This window comes from Rhinolophus sinicus, linkage group LG14, assembly GCF_036562045.2.
Source record: "Rhinolophus sinicus isolate RSC01 linkage group LG14, ASM3656204v1, whole genome shotgun sequence".
Taxonomy (NCBI): Eukaryota; Metazoa; Chordata; class Mammalia; order Chiroptera; family Rhinolophidae; genus Rhinolophus; species Rhinolophus sinicus.
Genome location: NC_133763.1, coordinates 53,894,133 through 53,913,578, shown reverse-complemented (window position 1 = coordinate 53,913,578; position 19,446 = coordinate 53,894,133). Strand labels below are relative to the sequence as shown.

Below are 19,446 nucleotides of genomic sequence, written 5' to 3'. Positions count from 1 at the left end.
CGAGGGGACAGTTTGGACCAGCAGGATTAGAGGAGAGAATTGCTAGAGGCCTCGGGGTGGCTTGCCTTATTTTTCTGGGAGGTGTGCTGAAGCAATCTCCTCTCTCCTCCTGAAAATGAATGAGGATGCATGGAGCCGTGGAAGGGGTTCTAGAAACATCAGGAAAGCCTTGGGATAACGCTAATACTGAACATCAGATGGGCCCACAGAAAAAACCTGGGTCCCTGATAGTTTCAGTGACCTTCTGCTGGAGTCAGCTCCAAAGCCTGCCCACCTTTGACTTGTAGTTGGGTGAACCAATGCACTGTCATCGTGTTTAAGCCAATTCAAATTTGGTTTCCTGTTAATTGTAGCCAAAAGCATCCCGAATGCCGAGATTCTCTTACTGTCATTTTGTTATACCATCATGTTACTTGTCAAGACTGTCACCTAGAAAAAAGGAATCTATAAAGCTCCATGCGTGCCATGATTGCAATCCTAAGCTAGTTAAAACAAATTGGAAGGAGCTGTGCCCAAATGAGTCATCTCTGTCTGTAGCTGGACTTTTCCTGTTTCTACGAACATGTGCTGTATTTTGCATGTTTTCTGCCATGATCCTGAGTGACGGATCAGGAGAAAATGCACAGGAAATAAGACTGGGAGACAAAACGTTTGTTAAGGTTTTGGAATCTTGACGATTTTTTTCTAATTGTCCTATGATACGCTTCTTATATTAGTTTTGTCATTTAAAAATGTTTTTTAGTTCCTTCACTGAAACTTAAAAAAAAAAAAAGCAGGGACTTTTCCTCCCACTTCCTTTCTCTCCATCTCTAGCACACACTCTGGGGGGATCGTTTACCCAGAACAGAAAACGTGGAGAGGGCACCGTTCCAGGCCTTCAGGCAGCCAGGGAAATCCACAAGGATCAGTGGGCAGTGCTCACGTCACCCCATGCCTTGGCCCCAGACCGCGGGATTCAGCGCTGTGCCTTTTCTTTCAGAGCATTTCTTGGTTGGTAATGACACATTTATTAGTGATTATGCGACGAATGCTTGTCCCCTGTATTGTACCCACAGTATGTGGCACCTGGCGGACACTTAACACGTAGTTGTTGGCTGATGTGTGAGAGCAGAATCAGCCGGTCTCAGCCTTGCTTCTTGGAATAAATATGTCCAATTACTGGGGTGCTAAAAAACATCATCTCTCCGTCTGGTGGTTAGGATCTTACGAATGACGTTTTGAGAGGAAAATAGACTAGAAAAAGGACTAGAACAAGCAGCAAACCAAGTCGCCTACCCAGTGAGGGGCTTTAGGACGGGAGCCTGGAATCTGCATTGTTTTAACAAGTGCTCCCCGCAGACGATTCTGAACCAGGTGGTTGCAGGCCCACACTTGGAGAAAACGCCCTAGAACGTCCCCTTGGAGTCCGAGTGTTAATTTCACAGCCATCCAGCTTCCAAGAGAACCACGCTGACGTCACTCTGTCTTTAATGTCAGTCAGTTTTTATTTTGCAGTTGTGTGGTGCGTTTACAAATTCAACATACAGGATAGCATTACATATCGTAGGTTAGCGATACAGCGTTACGCGAGTTCACACAATTCATGTTAGCTTTTTCAGGTTTTTCTTCTTTAATTTGACATGTTTATTTTATTTTTGAGTTTCCTTTTCACAAGAGAAGACACAAGGTAAAGAAAGACGACCACACTGGAGAAGGAGCAGAGTGAGGGATGTGTCACTATCATGGCCATAAGAAAAGCCTTCCAAGACGGACTTGCACTGTCCCCTCTCCTGAGCAGGCGCCCCTGTCCCCCAAACCAGTTCTGTTTTCACACCTAGAGCACATAAACATGTGTGTCTTGGCCGTGCTCCACGGAGAACCGAAAGAAGAAATAACTCATAAAGGGACTTCTGTTATTAAGAAAAACTCTTGTCTTCCCAAAGGAAACAAGACAGGACAGAAGGACTGACTTTTGGAAAATCAGAAGTGACCATTCCCTAACCCTTCCTGACCAGGAGTGCCTTGTGCAAAAGCTAGGACGTGAGTCTCTTGTCTTTCTACTGACTCTTAGGAGGGGGCATTCCTCCTCCACTGTTACCAGCTAGGTCTGGGAGGGACGAATGTGAAAGTCAAGGTCAGCTAAGAAACTTTGGGGCAGCAAGGTCAAGGGCACGATGGGTCAGGCCTGAGGTAGGAGGGAGGGACCCTGTACTGTCTGCCTCTTGGCCTTTTTCTGGGAAAGACACCGAGGCAGCTGTCAGGCTCCAGAACTACTGGTTCCTCCCCTGTCACCACCCAGTGCGCAGTAGACCCAAAGAATGCCAGGAATAAAGCTACAAGGAGGTGGGGGGCAGAGGAGCGGGCTGCGGCTATTCCCAGACTTCCGCCAGGAGGAGCTCAGAGGCACACACAGCGGGGCGACCACCACCGGGCTGGCTCCACCTGTTGCTTTAGCATTGTCTCTGGGAAGGAAGCGAAAGCAGTTGCTCAGCGATTTCTGATCTTTAGACATTAAGGCGATGAAGAGGAACCGTTGAAATTCTTTCCTAATGGGGCTTCAGAGTGCTCCTGTCAGATGTACAGTAAACCCTCTCAAAATGCATTTTTAGAAAAGGAAAATTAATTTCTTCTACATATGATACAGTATTTACATTCCACAGAGTACTGGTGGTGGGAACCCAACGGATGGTGAGAGAGAGAGTCGGATTGTGGGGGGTGGGGGCTGACAGGGACAAGGACAGAGCTTGGGCTTCGTGCCCGCTCATACCACTCTGCACTGTCAAGAATCCAGGCTTCGAAACACAACGAAAGGATTGGGGGCTGGGGCAGGGGTGAGGTTGGTGCAGATTGATTTCAAATCCACAAAAGCTAAGGGCACATCCAGGCAACACCCACTCCCGCCACGGAGACCCAGATTTTCAACCCCCGTTTCAGAAGCAAGTTAGAAAGTGGGGTTCGGGCATGGGAGTGGATCTTCCACCTCAGCTAATCTCTCAGGCCTTGCTTCAAGGTGCTGCTTATCTGAGTTCCTCTCCGGGCTGGCAAAAATATCTCCTGCCTACCCAAGTTTCCTTATCGTCAGTGACTTAAGTCTCTGCCACCTGAAGCGTCAGCCTTAGATCCATGGCTGGACGAGGGGTAAGGAGGCTGACGTCTCATCCCCGCAGGGTGTGCGATGTCTCCAGGACGAGCATAGAACCCTGTGGTTCCCCCTTCCCTCCACCTTGTTGTGAGGCCCGGAAGTTCCGAGAACCAAGCACTTTGTTTTGAGGGAAAGGACATCCTGAAAGAATCCAAGTCACCATGAATGACTCGTGGCGTCACACTGTTATTTTTAAGAGCCATTACTGAAAATTTTAAGGAGAAGAATCTTTGAAGGAAGGCCCGTTGCCTTCTGAAGCAAAACTGATCACATCTAAGCTACCTGAGAAGACACTAAAGCTTCTCAAGAGTCGCATTTCTGGAAAAACAAAGGCCAAGTTAATCTTTCAAACCTCTGATGATTTCTAACCCATCGACCAAGGAATGGCTGTCGCCCTCCATACAGAGATGCAAAGGGAGGGGTGGGGGTCACAGTCATCTCACTTCTCTCTTCGTCCTCATACCTGCAAAGAGCGTTTGGGATCAGCGGGGCTGTTTGTTGGAACTGTCCTACCGCTGAGTTGGAAGTCTCCAAAGCTCTTTTTGGAGAAGTCATCTAGTTTTGTGAACCCAGCTCTACCTCCTAAGTCGGATGGGCCCATGCGCTTTATCACAATCTAACCACAGACTGCCGTCTACCCCTTCATAGCAGGAGCTCCGATGGCGAAAACACCCCATTTTTCAGAAACCCTTTCTCCCACACATGCTGTCTAATCCATCCCACCTTTGTTTCTTGCTTGGCTAACGGACCTGTGGACCTTGAGCTCCAAGAGCGGAGAAGTAAGAGGTAATAGGGAGAGGAGGTGGTGATGATGTACACGTGAGGTCTTACAAGAGCAAAATACTCTTTTGCAGAGGTGAGGAGTGAGAGTAACTCCAGAGAAGCCCAATAAAAAGAGGCCAATTTCAGGTCATCAGCAAATACAAGTCGGCACAAAACACAATTTTCATGGGTTAAAATCTGTAACTTGATATTGGCAGTTAGGCTACTTTCTTCAGTTTGTATTAGACATGCAAGTATAAGGTTACATTGTTATATATAGACTTGTAGAGGTCTTTCCCTCTCTTTTTTTCCCCCCATTGAAAAAAAAAAAAGAATTTCTAGTGCCTTGCAAAGGAGAAAAATCATCATCGCTAAGAACTGATCTGCAGCTGTGGTCATGTGGGATGTTCTTTGTGGGGTTTTGTTTTGTACGAAATTTTCTTCTACAACTAAAATGAGGTCTCGAGTCCACTTCTCTCTGTCACCCCTCTCCCCGCCACGTCCCTGCCCAGCCCGGCCCCGGGGGGAGCGGTGAGGGGCACAGGATCAGTACTCGCTCAGACTGTGCCACTTGGCCACAGGTTTGCGGGGGCTTTCGCAGACCTCTCTCCAGTGTTCGGCACCACTGGCGGTGCCGCTGTGCGCCCCCAGGATCAGCCTCCCCACCACCTCGTTCTTGGTGGTGCGATCAAAGTCGATGACGAGAAACTCAATGCTGATGTCGGGCAGGAGGTCAGTGGGGATGTCATAGATGAAAGACTCATTGAAGACGGGGTTCAAAGTGCACTTCTTGACATGGGTTTTCTTCTTGGCGATGCGCTTTCTGCTGTAGTAGACGTTCACCTTGACATAAGGATCTGGGTCCCCCAAAGAGATAAGAAAAAGGGAGACAGGCCTATGACACGGTCCTCTCTTAGGAGATGTGGTCTAGTGTTGGAAGGGGGGGATCCTGTCTGTCTCTTTGGTGGCCACCCCCACGTGGTTTTGGGTGATGGCACAAACATGCACGCTGGCTGGGTTTCAGTCCGCCCGCCTGGACGAGGGCCCCGGGGAACCAAGAGAAGAGAATAACCTCCTCGAGTCAGGTTTGAAGAAACCCCATGCCACCGGGAAGCGCTTTCAAGGACACAGAGACTAACAATTGCCTGCAGCCCTTTTGAGACGTCTCACCCGGAGCAGGGAGGGCCCGGCACCAGGCAGGATGCCATTTAGGGTACCTCGCCGAAGGTAATGACCCCATTTGCTCACCCAAAGCACCTCCCTGGCTAAGAAAGTCTATAACCTAGATATTCGTCAGGAAGAGGGGCAGAGAGACGGACAGGTGCAGCGTGAAAGGCGGGAGGGGCCTGAAACGTGGGGGCGTGTCTGGGTCACGGGCAGGAGGCAGGGTCTGTTCCGAAGGTTAGAAATAGGTTGGAGTAAATAGCTGCTACCTGAGAGGCCGGTGATATCCATCTTCGGCAAGTGTCTGGCTTTGAGGACCACCACTGTCATTCTCTGGGCCACGGGCTGATAGGACAGAGACACCTGGAGCTCCCCTCTGCTAATGCACTTCTGTGGAGAAGAAGCAACAGGTGAGAACCCAGCAGGCGCAGGCCCGGGCGGAGGGCAGGGAAGAGCAGCCCCAAGAGGGAGCGTGGGGAGAAGGCCGCTCAGCTCAGCAGGTGCCCGTCGTGTAAAGCTGTTACCGTCGCACTGAACAGGGAGGGAGGTGTGCTAATGCGGGTGGTGACACTACATGAAACCATTTGCATGGACAGACAGCCCAGCCTGGTCTGGATTCACGTCCTGCTGCCACTTGTCACCTGTATGACCCAGCACAAGTCCCTGACAACGCTGTACTTTGGTTTCTCATCTATAAAATGGAGATAAAAACTATGCAACGCACGGGCTTAGGAAGAAGATTCGGGAAGTTAACCTGTGTAAAATGCCATGGTCCGCCCGACGAGTACATTCTCTCTTATTCTCTCACTTGGTTCTTGTGATAAAAACGCTTTGAAGACTGTCCCGTGGGAGGTTGGAAATGTGGGTCTGAGTCAACCTTGCCACGTTCGCATCACCTGGCCGTGGGCGAGTCCCTGAACTTTCTGGAGCCTGTCCCTCCATTTCCCAGGGTGACCAGCCACCCTGTATCGTGCGCACTTCATGTCTTCCTCAGCCCGGCTGGCTCCCGCCCTCCGCCCACGTCTTTGTCTCCCGTCTCTAAGTTTCATCGAGGCCCTATTTTGAGCTTGAAAAACCTCTAGTCCTCCGAGAACATTTTAAACATTTGGATACTTACTCCATGCCCGGGGTGGGGCAGCCAGCGCTGACAGGACTCCCGAGGGTAGAAGAGACAGAGATGTGAGCAAACGTGAACTAGGCCGAGAAGGAACAAGCCTGTCTAAGTGCTGCCGGGAGGCCCTGGGCAGGCTCTGCCAGCTGACGTCTGGGATGAGTTTATGAAGGGTGAGTGAGGGACCGTGAGACAACAGGCAGGGGGGGCGGTCATGGCCGGCGGAGTGGTGGGGATGGCCGGGACAAAGGCACTGGGTCCTGAAGGGGTACGTGGTGTTCAGGGAAGGGCGAGAAGGGGCCGTGTGCCTGGTATTGGGGTGCCTGGCCAGAGGGATGTGCCCGGAACCTGCGGTGGGGGGAGCGGGGGGGGGGCGAGGGGAGGCTGAAGGGCCGTGGGGACACTGGAACAAGCAGCAGAGTCAGCCCAGTCCAGAGGAGGTCTGTCAGCACACGAGTGACAAAGTGACCGTCGTGGTTGTTACCATCTTAGTAATAATATGATTGTCGTGAAAGCTGGAGAGTGAACTGCAGTGGACAAAGGTCAAAGTCAGAAAGCTCAGTGGAGGGGCTGCTGCAAGGCTCAGGCAGCTACGGGGAGGCCTGGAACCGGGGCTAGAGCAGAGGAGATGGACGGAGGGGAGCTGTGTCTCAGGAAGAGTCGTCAGGGTTTTCTAGGTTTGGTGGCTACTTGGATGGCCGTGTGAGGGAGAGGGAAGAGATGCAGGGCTATTTCTCAAGTTTCTAGCTTAGGAAGTGGGGCTGGGGCTGGGATAAGGAAAACAACAGGAAGTAGGGGATATAATAAGTTAAATTTAGGACAACTTCATTCCCCGACTATCAAATCTGATTCCTTATAGTCTTTATAGCTTCAACGAAATGTCACTTACGTCAGGAATTCTTAGATTGAGCAAAAATAGACTCTTCTCACCACCAGCCTTACATACCCTCCAAAATGACTTATCCTGTATGCACTTACTAAGGGCCAGGCACTCTGCCAGCAGCTATGCAAAGCTAGACAATCAGGAACCCTCTCCTCAAGAAGCTCGCAGTCTCGTGTTCTACCTGCTCAGGTGTGTCTGGTGCAGTAGTAAATAATTTAACGAGCTCATTAGTGAAAAACAGGGGGGAAAAAACCCTGAGTCTATGCTTTATCAACCTCAAGTCCTCTCAAGGGAAGAACTCTGATAATATTTCACATGGCTTAACACACTTCTCGAGGTTCCATTTCACACCAGGAGCATGTGGAAATGTCTCTTGTAAGGCACAGAACATGACTGAAGAAAATTTAAACTTAGCCTCTAGCTTTTGAAGTTGAAGTACAAAAGAGAATAGATTTAAAAAAAAGATTTTCATGGCTTTTCTTCAACGCCAGAGTGAAGCTCCACAGGTTTCCCTTCCCCAGGACATATATGTTGTCAGTGCCTGACTGGGTCCATGGGAAGAACCTTCAGCCAGTTTACAGTGACAGGCTGCTTGCCCGTGCCAACCAGGACCCTGCGGGGTGGCTTCCTTTCCACGGGAATCAGACCACAGAGACTGTAGACTCACTTCTGGGAGGAGCCACGGCCAAATGGCAGCAGGAAAGTGTTGCTTGTGACAAAGCAAATCAGATGCCTTCCAGACATTCAGAACTGAGCTTTCCAATACAGGACCCACTAGCTCCACACATCTATTTAAATTTTAATTTGTGAAAATGAAAGAAAATCGAAAGTTTAGTTCTTCAGTCACAGTAGCTCTACTTCAAGGGCTCTACAACCTTATATGGCTGGTGGCGGCCACATGGGGCAGTGCACAGAGGGGACAATTCCATGTCACAGAAAATCCCAGCACACAGCGCGGGGCGAGAAAGAACCTATGGATTATTTGGGCCACTGCTCCCCTTCATTTCCATAAATAATGAAATGTTAACTGGATCTGATGTCTATGTCTGAGGCCACCCTTGAATACTGGTATCTAAGTGTTCAATACGCAATCTGTAGCTATGGTTCTAACTTTATATACAGAAGGAGGATAGGTGGGGCAAAAAGATTTGACGTAAAAAAGAAGGGTTTAACTTGTAAAAATAACATTGACTGCAGGACTAGGCTTTAGGTTTCCCGATTATTTATCTAAAACTCTGTTTCCTACATCATCCATTACAGCCAAATCTTCCTCCTCTAAGCCCCCACGCACCTTCCCTACTCAGAGGACGCGGACGACTCCTTTTAATACTTTTCTCCCCTAAAATCGCTCCTCAGGCAACTGTTCTCCACCGGATCCCCCTTCGCCTTTGGTATTTTCCCTGGGCAGAGTGCCTGCCGCTCTGTGATGCCCACATCCGCAGCCACACCACCACCTGAATGCTATTCCATTCTGCAGTGAAGACCAGAGTCTCACGTCCGTCCCCTCACCTCCCCCACTTCTCGTTCCACCCAATCCCACTCCAAGCATCACTGTCAATGGCTCTTTGTCACGGGCTGGGAGCGAGCTCTGTTTCCCAGCCCCTTGCTTAGTGAGGCAAAGGCCCTGCTGAGGGGCCGGGAAGCAAAAGGCGGAGGAAGGGGACAAGGGTGTTAGCCATGCCTGACAGAGCAGGGAGGCCTGGCGCTCAGAGGGCGGGATCCTCCTCCCTCAGTGGAAAACAGACCAGGAGCGAGGAGCGGGGGTCCTAGAGACATTCAGAGGAAGGCAACACTTGGCGAGGGAGCAGTCTATTTCTCGGTTTCCTCTAATGAGCAGAGCCCCTTCCAGAGTGATTTTCTGGCCAGAGTCTTTGCACTAGGTGGACGCACACATCCTCAATAAACCGTTATTGGGGCTGGAAGTCCAGCTAAGGGCCACCTCCATCCACATAAATCACAATCATGGGAAAACAAAAGAAACAAAAGCCTTAATGTTCAAGCACATCCCCCCTGTATCCGCCCCAATACTCATGCATAGCAACCTTCTTTATTGTTCCTGGAAACTTGACATTCCTTTTTCTTTCTCCCTTTTCAGTCCCTTTGGCTAGAATGGATGACCTCTAAGGTCCCTCGTAAATCTGAGATTTTAAGAATCCTCTCGTTCCCATGACCATCATCCCAGGTCAGCAGCACCAGATCTGGCAGTGGAGAGACAGGAAAAGGTTTGGAAAACAATGACCTGCAGAAATTAGGAGAAGTGGAGCAACACTTTATTACCTACTTTGTAAATCACTTCTTTCCCACTGTCTCTTCTTTATCCCCCAGCCCTCTCTGTATCGCCTCCCTTCTCCTGGTGGGGGATTTATTATGGGAATGTAAAGTCACTTTAATTTCTATCTGAAGGAAATATTTGGAAAAAAGCTGCCATTGAAAAAAAAAAAAATCTAATCCCAAAGTCCAACTCGGAGATTTGGGGCATCTCGATAAGAGTTTATGCTGTGATCTTCTTGCACTCGTAATCAAGGGTTAAGATTGAATGCTTCTTGCATCTTTTTGGATATTCCTAAGAGCTGAGAGTGCTCTCACAAGCCATCCCAGGAGGCTTCACGCTCCAGCCTAGAGGGAGGCTGAGCCCACAGATAATAATTGCTTGCCGGGAGGAAGGCAGTGAACTGGTTAGAGTCAGAAATGGTGACCAATCCTGTGCTTCTTCACCTGGAATGGACTGTCCAGTGGAAAGGACAAGCGTGTGTTGTCTGCTACAGGCCAGGAAATGCAGTGAGGAGTGGGCGGCTTCCTTAGAGAAATGCAGGTCTCACCAGTGGCCACCCAGGAATCTTCGGAGGAAGATAATCTGGCCCCATATGATAAGGGGATGCCTGACACAGAGTGTGGAATAGTCCGGAACAGCTCTAACTGATGAGCTAAGGGGAGATCCAGAAAGGGCGGACTCTCGGCCAAGCAGGGAGGACTCAGGAGATGTTTGGAGGCTGTCATGCTAGGGAATCACAGGGACGAGTGACGGGGAGATGACAGTCATGGCTCCGATGGGACATGGCCCTGCCCAAGACGCTGGCTGGGGAAGCCTGGGCGGCTGCAAGGCTCTGGAGTGGGGCCGCACAGGCTCCGGTGTCCTGTCTGGGGCCTCTTCCAGCAGGGGTGTTGCCCAGCCCTGGCTTATCCCTCCCGAAGGGAGTTAATAAAGTGGAAAGAAATGTGCCTCTTGCCAAGAGCCCCTGGCAGCTTAGCAAATGCCATTGTCTGTGCTCCCTACGCCATGTCCTGGATTCGAGGCTCTTTTGTACGCAGCCCAAATCAGTCCCTTCCCTTGCCGTCTCTTCCCAGCTGCAGCTTGGCACAGAGCCATCCTTCCGTCTCAGCCTTGGGCTGCGAGGGCATCAGACTCGGGAGGAGTCTGGCTAGTTGGCAGCTTTACCAAGGTTGCGGCTACAGGGAAGGCTGTGTTGGAAAAGGGTCTCCCTGCGAGAAGAGCTGGATGAAGGCAGGGAGGGGAACACTGGAGCCACTGCCAAGAGGAACCTAGAAATGGGGGGGCGGGGGGAGGAGCGGCTGGCAGAAACCTGTGGAAAAGAGATGGTGGGAGAGGAGAGCGGACAGAGGGGGTTCAACAAAGCAGGGGCTGCGGTTTGTGGCCCTGCCCTGCCCCGTGGCCTCTGCCCCCCAGGCTATGAGAACCCCTGCTGTGTTAAGACTCTAGGATGTCTATTAGACCCCGCGTTGGGCCTGTGTTTATGTCCTGACCAAACGCCTCTAATATTCTTCAGAATGTCTGGGCTTCCTTGGCCCCGGGAGGTGAGCTGAGAGCCATGTGACAGCAGCAGTGCTGAGGGCGGAGCTGGCCGCAGTGGGCCAGGCGCCTCTGGAAACGCTGAGAAAGTGAGAACACACCTCCAGGGGGAATTGCCCCTGGCCCCTGCCCCATCTCGGTGTGTCTGTGTGGTGCCTTCTTCAGCGGACAGACCTTGTACCTGCGAGCGCACTGGGCGCTTTCCCTCTGCTGGTCTGGAAGCTTCTTTAGTCCAATCCCTAGCTCTTGCCTCCCCACTGAGTCCAGTGTGGGCTTGCAGGCAGCAAAGGCATTAAGAGATGAGCGAGCACGGCACCTACAGCCGGGGCCCTTCCTGGGAGATGGGCAGCTGTTTCTAGTGACCCTGACATCCTTCCTGAACCTTCTATGTGCTTCTCCACTGATGCAGTTCTCCCCATCTTCTTTTACTTTGTCAAAACAAAATACAGACATCTTCAAAGGACACATATCTCCCAGGGGTCAAACGTTATTAAAAATAGAAATAATAATAACAGTAGTTACAGTTGACGGAAGGTTTCCTATGTGCTAGGGGATGATGTAAATCCATCAGCTTCCTTAACTCCTTTAAGAAACTGAGACTTACAGAAGCTAAGCCACTTGCCCGAGGTCACCTGACTGGTGGCATGTGGATTCAAACTCGGTCTGACTTCCAAGCCCTTGCAATTAACCACTTATGTTTTCTCCTGAAAAGAGAATGAAACTGAGAGTTCCAAACGTCTACACCTTCTTTCAAAGCTCCTACCACACTCGCAGTACGGTAACTGCCAAGACTGTCTGTCTTTCTCTCCCACTATAGTAAAAGCCCCTCCAGGGCAATAATATGCCCCGGGGTATTATGTCATTTGAGCCTCCTAACCCTGTCGGGAAGGCAGTCTTAACAGCTCCATTACACATGGGGAAACAAGCCTAGCAGTGTCCCTCACCCATGTCACACAGCTGGAAAGGGGGTGAGCAGGGACGTGAAGCCAGGCAGTCCAGCTCTGAGGCCCTAGCACGTCAGCACAGAAGGACACTGCCTCCCCGTTTGTGGGAGAGGAACTAGTGGAGGACGGGGGTACATTTCTTACACCCCTGAAGTTACAACGTAAGACCCAGCGCTGGCGCCGTGGGAGGAGGGCAGAGGGAGGGCTCTCAGGCCCCCTCTAATGCCAACGGGGAGGAATGGGGCCTGGCGTCTGTGGCAAAGCTTCAGGCCTGGGGAACAGGCTTGAAGGTGAAGCGATGCATTAAAAAGCGTTTATAAAATGGTTATTCAAAGACGTAGGTATAGTACGTGACGCGAATGACACCCGGAGCTTTGGCTTGGAAAGGGAAGCCGAGGGGAAAATCACTGAACTCTTTTCACCATTTTTCAGCTGTGAGAAATAAGTTCGCTGGAGGACGACATGTTTTGGAGAAGAAATGAGCCCCTATATCCTTGATATGACTGGGGGTCCAGTCTGCTCCCCGGGAGCTGGGCACAGCATCAGGGTGCCCACCACTAAGTGCATCTCAGGAGCCACCTGCCCATCGTCTCCCCAGGAAGGCGCTCCTTAGAGGAGACCACCGCCAGGCCACGGCTGAGGGCTTCCTCCTACAGCCCCTCTTTGCCACCCATTCCATCCCCTTCCCTGCCATGCGTCCTGAGATCTCGTGGCCCCCACCCACCATCCCGCCCCACCTCACGCTTCCTCCTCACCTGGATGTTCCTTTTGATGATGTCCCTGGTCAGCTGGACCTTGCCTGTGCTGGGGTCCACCCCGGCCAAGGGCACCATGACCTCCCCGATGACGTCGTCCCGCGAGAAGCGGTCAAAGCTGAGGACGAGGAAGTGCAGCAGCAGATCCTGCAGCTGGCTGTACGGGACGCCGTAGAAGGTGAAGGTCTCGTCAAACACTGGGTCCAGGGTCTTGCGCAACACTCTGGTCTTCACGCGGTGCCGCTTGTCGGGAAGGATGGTCATTTTGATGTAGGGGTCAGAGCCCTGGGTCTGGTCATCCATCACCGGCAGCCCGTGGGCCTCCTGGATTGTCACCACCAGGGCTTTTTTGGGGAAGTTATAGTCCACCGAGAAGGTGAGGGATCCTAGCATGACGTCCTCCTCTGGAGAGGATGGAGAAGTAGTTTTGCTCTCCCCAGGGGTCAGGCTGGCCATCGGGCTCCTTAGTTCTTCCCCATAGTCCACTTTGATGGGTAGCTGGTCCATACAAGCTCCAGAGCTGGGCCCTCGGGGACCCTTGTCCCGGCCCAGCAGGCCGGCCTCGGCAGCGTCCACCAGCAGGTTCCCTCGTCCACCTCCCCGCCCAGGGCCATCTTTGTCTCTCCGCACTTTGATGATTTTATTCTTGTTGCTGAGGGTCTCTGGGTAGATGCTGATGCCCTTGAGCATATGGATAAACTTGTATGGGGGGTTCTTGTGCTTCTTCTCCGCCTGCTGATGGCAGCACGTCCAGACAAAGACGGTCACCGAGACACACACCACCAGCACGGAGGCCCCGATGAGGCCGGCCACCACGGGTGACACATCTGAAGGTGGAGACCAGAGAAGCGTCAAGGCAGGTGGACCTCAAGCCCTGGCCTGAGCTCCTCTGCTCGTCAGCAACCTACTCTCCCAAGCCAAATGGGCTCATCGGGGCTTTAAACTTCTCCCCCATCTTCAAGCTGCCCTCTCCCACCCTCTTCAATCAATGCATGGCTCTCCCTTTCCACCAAACCTGGGTGGAAGTTACCTGGATGGAACCGTTACCTGGATGGAAGTTACCTTCCCCAGAAAGCCTTCCTGACGTGCCCTACCTGCCTTCCTGTTCTTTTTGGCTTTTCCTCAGTATGTACGGACTTGCTTAGCTCATATAGACTTGAAGCTGCCCTGTAAGTGTTACAAGGTCACCTTTTACATGGGAACCCCTTCACCTCAACTGTTACACGAGGGCACAAGCTGTCTGGCTTCAGAAGGACACTCCACAGCATCCAGTACAGGGTTTGTCAACAGTGGGCCTGTGTTAACTGACTGACTGACATACGGGGTGGAAGGATGTGGGCTTGACCTTGGATGGTTTTAGTAGGATGCTCAAGGGGGGGGGGTGTAGAGTGGGTGGGTAGTAAAAAGAAGAACTCTGGGTCTAAGTACTTTTAAAATATTTTCCAAATTTCAGCTCCCAGGTATTTAAAATAGAAAAACTTTAAATAGAAAAAACAGACGGTGGAAAATGTCAGATCTTTCCTTAAATGTTACCTTCTTAATAAGACCCTCCCTGACCACCTATTTAAAAGTGCAACCTTCTCCACCTCCGAGAGCCACACTTCGTAGCCCTGCTTAATTTTCTCCACGTCTTCTCTCTGACACACACACAAACACGAGAATACATATAGACACACACACACACACTCGTATAATTTTGCCATTTATTGTCTATCTTCACTAGAAGGTAAGTTTCATGGACAGGTTTTGTCTCTTTTGTTCATTTCTGTATCCCCAGCACTAAAAACACATAGTAGGCACTTAATACATATTTGTTGAATGAATGAATTACTAAAAAGAGACAGATTCCTTCCCTTTCCTTTCTCTTGTCTACCTTTTCCCACTCAAGTTGGACCCCTGAGTTAGATAATTAGGTTTGGGGTTATTTCCCCCTTACATTCACTGAAGCTGATTAGTCTAGATCCATCTCCAACTGAAAACTTTCAAACAGAGGTTGGATTCCCCCTGGTCAGGCATATTCTAAAAGGGATTTCTTCCATGAGGACTGCACTAAATGTCTGATGTTTATTCTACTTCAGACATTTCATGGTTCTATGAAAAAAAGAAGGGCTTACATTTTAAAATAATCTAGATAAAGAGTAAAGCTATTAACAAATAAATCAATTATCCATGGCATTGGAGGACAAAAGGAACAAGGAGCATGGGTCACTGCAATTGTCCATGCCGTGCTGAATAATAATAGTGGTTATTCTCAGAGTATTAGGTGGAATGAATTATGAGGGAGAGGGTTCACAAAATGGGGCGTTCAGCCTGGAGAGTAAGAGAAATAACACCCTGTTCATCACTGAATCCCCGAGTCTCCTGCATCTGATACGGGCTCAGGAAATATTTGTTTGAACAATTGATAGGTTTCAGTTGTCAATCAGAATGGGCACAAGCTGCAAAAATGGCTATTCATCAATCAGGAGCTTTCCTGAAAATTGTTTGCTACTGATTCATGAAACTGAACATTGATTATCTCCATGCGAAGAGGAAAACAGGGAACTACCAAGACAGGTATATTTTCGAGACTTATTTGAAAGGGAGATACAAAGGCCCTCGTTGGGAGATACCTATGTGACCCTTTTGGCTCTACCATAAATTTACTCTGTGATCTTGAGGGAACCCACTGCTGCTTCCCAGGCCTCAAGTTTTACTGTTAGAAGATGGAGGCGGGGTGGGTAAGAGAGAACATGAAGGATTCTCACCTTTCATTGGTCAGAGAAGGAAAACAAGAGAAACGGACAGATCCATCTGCCCGAGGTGATCACCTCGGAGACCTCCCCCACCTTGTTTCCCACCTTTGCCCCACTTTCTTCTGTATTTGATCGTTCCGTAAGCCCTGCTTCTCTCCCCCACACTCAAGGCAGTGAAGTAGAAAAATCATCAGAACTCTTTGTCTTGCTTTCGTCAAAAGCTCGGTGGGAAAAAGAGCTTGGACCTAATGGCTGAAGTGTGTTTCAAAGTAGTTGTAAATTGCAGTGACCCGGGCTGCTTGTTCCTTTTGTCCTCCAAGGTCATGGAAAATGGGAGTGTTGGCTTGGTGTATCTCCCAAGAGCTATGGCGTTTGAAATGAAGTGCTCTGGGACACTTGAAAAAGTCAGAAGTGGCAGTTCTCTATGTGGGAGACCCTCTGTACAGGTCAAAAGACCTGCACGACCCATCGGGGCTATGCCCAACTCGGTCAGCTTCTGATCTGACCTGTTATTGACACTCCCTTTATTAAAACAGCCTTTCCCTGTCAAGGAGGCCGGTGTGATACAGTGAAATGAGAATGATCTTTGCCATCAACTGGATATTGGTTTAAATCCTACCATGACCTCACCAGTTTCTTTGACTTTATTGTATCTCCCTGAGCCTCAGTTTCCTCATATGGCAAATAGATATAATACCAACACCAGAGGCTATTTGTAAGGATCTAATGAAATGTAGTATGTGAAAGGCCGATATAATTTCTTTTCTCTTTTCCCTCTACAGTAAATCATTACATTAAACTCCACACCATTCACTTTCCAAGGAACTTGGGACTGCAATTAGAGAAGAAATACGTTGGCAAGAAGGCCTAAGAAGAAAAGGAAAGTGCAGAAAGAAAATCATGGAGTGCAGTCCGACTGCAAAAGGGACATGTTTTGGAAATTTGGGACTGAAGGAGGGAAGATGCAAAGGTGAAGGGGAAGAAAGAAACACCATAAAGATTTAGCCTTGGGAGTCCGTGGGACAAGCACTTAGAGGTGTGATCTGTTGTCTGCAGACTCTCCCTGACCCCATGTCCTCTCCTGTAGTCTCTGGATATTGAGGGAGTTCTGCACAGAGTTCTGCTTATTTCCACGGACCCCTTACTGGGGAGTGAGAAAAGCCATTTCCTGGTGGGACTGCGGCCCCACCCTAACATTCCAGATTGTCTGAGTGTTAGGATCTCTTAGGGGTATGAAGGAACGAACCCCAGGTTGACAGCACTCAAACTGGCTTCTACCACCCAAACTGGGGGCGACCTGATGGAGAAGCTGGGTAATTCTTTTTCATTTTTGCACCAGGAGAGCACAGCACAGGAAGTTTGTTGCCCTAGCCTATTTTGGGGGAATCTCCAAAGGGGGAAAAACTTGCTTCTCGAGCTTTTCTTTCCCATCGTCTCCCCTATTTTCCACTCCACTCTGCTCCAGGGAATGTAACTGATCTTGGAGCCCATCGGGCTGGGTCGGGGACCAGCGGCGCGAGATGACGTAATGCTTTCTCTGGTACACAAAGCGGCCTCCCCCGGGCTCGGCCTCTCTCGCCCCTCCCCCTCGGGCCTGGATCGGGCCCCTGCCAGCGCCAGCGCGGGTGAGTCCCCCTTTTTGAAAAGCCAGCAAGCCAGCCCAGGGAAACAGGGAACAAAGGCCCGGGAGGAAGCGCCTAGGCGCTGCCAGGAGGCCCAGGAATAGACATCACGTCATCCCCCAGCCCAGCAGCACCAAGCGCCATTTGGAGGCATCGGACGGACCCACCATTACGGTGCAGAATACAACTTGCAGTGCTCACGTTGCATCCGGCTGACCGGCTTAAGGAGTGGCTTCCTTTCTGCTCCCCACCCCCGCACCTCTCTCCCCAGAGGCCGCCGCCTCCCCTGGCTGCTAGCCACACAACCCCCAGTCTCCAAGCTGCCATCTTGGTGCCCCATCCCCCTTGCCACCTCCCTCCCCCGCAGCCTGAGGGGTAGGAGGGGGAGGAAGGGGCACCGCCCTGCGTGCCCCAAGGGGGAGGGCTCGGCCTACCCCACCTCTCCTCCCCCAGAGGGAGGGGTTCACGTCTTCCCGAAGCTCGCTGTTTTTCACCTCCAGCAATGCCGATGGTGCACCACGCAAGGTTTTCGCATCCTGCACCTCCCACCCTCCGTGTGGCTCTGGCCTTCCCAGCCCTGCAGCCCACAGCTCAAGTTCAGGCGCTGTCCACTGCCCGCTACTCACCAACACAGGCCCGATTCTAACGGGGATGGCTCTTGAAGGCCCTGGTCTGGGCTCCATTCCCTGTCCAGCTGCTGGGCTCTCCTGGCTTTGCAACGGTGTCGACTACCCCAGGCTTAGTTTACCTCTTAAGATGCTCCAGGGCTGTACTTACCAAAGCTAGGTCGGATATTGGTGATCTCAGCCATGTCGTAATCACAGGCTATCGCTATAAAAATGCTTTTGCAGCGGTCAGACAAACTCTGGGAACCCCCGGTCAGTATGGAAGCCGCCGCTGTAGACTGCTAGGTCAGGGGAGGGGGAAGGTATCAGGCAGACGCCTCCTGCGACGGTCTGGTCCCTGGTTGCCAGCTGCGGTCTCCTCTTAAGATGCTCCAGGGATGCTCTGAGCTAAGGATGCAGGTGCAGGCAGACTGGTCCTGATGCGAGGTAGGCCCCGCCTTCTTCCGAACGGCCCTCGGCGGGAGACTCCGCCTCTGTCCGAAAAGTTCCGGAAGGCAAGGCCCGCCCCTTTCCGGAAGATCCCGGGGAGGGGACCCCTCCCATCGCCGAGATTGCCTAAGAATGAGACTCCGCCCACTGACGGGCTGTGGGTCTATAAGGAGAAAACCCTGAGGCCTGAGTAAGAAGTGTAGGTACATTATCATATGAGGTTCTATAGATCCTGTGATTACAATTCCCTGGGCTTAATATAGCAGCAGAATGTTCTGGGTGCCTAGGCTTTTGGAATAACAAAATTCAATACTGCTTGCATTTCAGTATCCATTGCCATTACTGTTATGTATTTCTGAGACCACTAAAGGTTATAGGAAGCTTTCTTAAACTTAAGAAACTCTAATTAAAGACCAAACCTTGTGGTGGACACACAACTCTAAAAATTTACTTGTAATAATTTAATTGTATAAATAAAGCGGATGGATTTTGTGGTGTGTACATTCAAGCTGTTTTTATAAAAAGAGTAAGGAAGAGTGCCAAAGTTAATCAGTGTTGGATACGTCTCTTCCAAAAGTTGCAGGAGCTTAGGGCTGCTTAGGAGGGAGGGGAGAAGAAAGGGGGGGTGACGGGGCGGAGGGAAGAGGAAACCAACAGATCTGTATTCTGTAGGTTCAAAAGCAGGACTCAAATGAAACTCCAGGCTTCCAGAGACTTCCTTGGCATTTGGGAGAATTAGGGTGATGCAGGTAGAGTCAGACAACTCGTGGGTTGTCCATGATTCCATCAAATCACTCTTCATTTTGACTGTGGATACTTTTCATCCTGTCGGATTCTGTTTACAGACAGGATGGGGTCAAACAGATTTTTAAATGGATAAATATCTGTTGGTGGTTCATCTGTAAAATGAGAGAGTTGACTGTATTTTTCCAGCTTTGGCATTCTGTCCTAGAAGAGTGGAAAGAACGCGGTTCTAGGAGTCATTTATTCGTTCAAAACACAGGTGTTGAATTATTGAACATCAACTATGCCCCAGGCACATTCCCAGGTACCAGAACGGTGCATGAGAAGCTAGTTAGGATACCTGATTCCCCTGGATAGCTAGCTGTGTATAGCTGTGTGAAATCACCTTCCCACCTGAGCTAGAAGTTTGTCTTGTGTAAATTGGAAGGTTTAATAATATCCATTGTCCCATTGGGTTTATTGTGAAGATCAAATCACCTATGATAATGTAAGTGAAAGCATTTTGTAAAATGCAGAGTATTATACAGATATGAATGATTACTATGGATTGAGTCCATGACAGCTTTATTCAGGAAACTGCACTGCTTGTAACCCAGGGATTCCTCTTTCTGAAATTTTATGAATTCTCCACTTCCTTGGTCCCGTATTCCAGGTGTCGCGCCGCGAGAGGATTAGTTGTGTAACGAAACCACTGAATCTCAAACCCCAGTTTTGTTTTGAGTAGGATAGCTCCATGGACCGA

The 19,446-nt window shown here is 50.4% G+C and overlaps 1 protein-coding gene across 2 annotated transcripts; it reads right to left on the bottom strand.

Moving 5' to 3' along the window:
• Positions 1-1,461: 1,461 nt before the first annotated feature.
• Positions 1,462-17,985, bottom strand: SYT11 (synaptotagmin 11). Of its 2 annotated transcripts, none has more exons than XM_019711111.2 (4): positions 17,683-17,985; positions 12,549-13,375; positions 5,317-5,437; positions 1,462-4,740 (listed from the first exon to the last, which is right to left on the bottom strand). In XM_019711111.2, the coding sequence occupies exons 1-4, from the start codon at positions 17,714-17,716 to the stop codon at positions 4,430-4,432; spliced, it is 1,293 nt and encodes a 430-aa protein (XP_019566670.2). In that variant the 5' UTR covers positions 17,717-17,985; the 3' UTR covers positions 1,462-4,429. The 2 variants fall into 2 exon arrangements, with proteins under 2 accessions (XP_019566670.2, XP_019566669.2); XM_019711110.2 differs by having other exon boundaries at positions 5,314-5,437; positions 17,683-17,983.
• Between the last annotated feature and the right edge of the window lie 1,461 nt (positions 17,986-19,446).

What these genes read in the sequence shown, in the direction of transcription:
- SYT11 (XM_019711110.2), bottom strand. Translation starts at nt 17,716, where the DNA reads ATGGCTGAGATCACCAATATCCGACCTAGCTTTG. An exon ending in CAATATCCGACCTAGCTTTG is followed by an intron (nt 13,376 to 17,682) that starts GTAAGTACAGCC and finishes CTCCACCTTCAG; the next exon opens with ATGTGTCACCCGTGGTGGCC. An exon ending in TATCACCGGCCTCTCAGGTA is followed by an intron (nt 4,741 to 5,313) that starts GCAGCTATTTAC and finishes TGGGGGACCCAG; the next exon opens with ATCCTTATGTCAAGGTGAAC.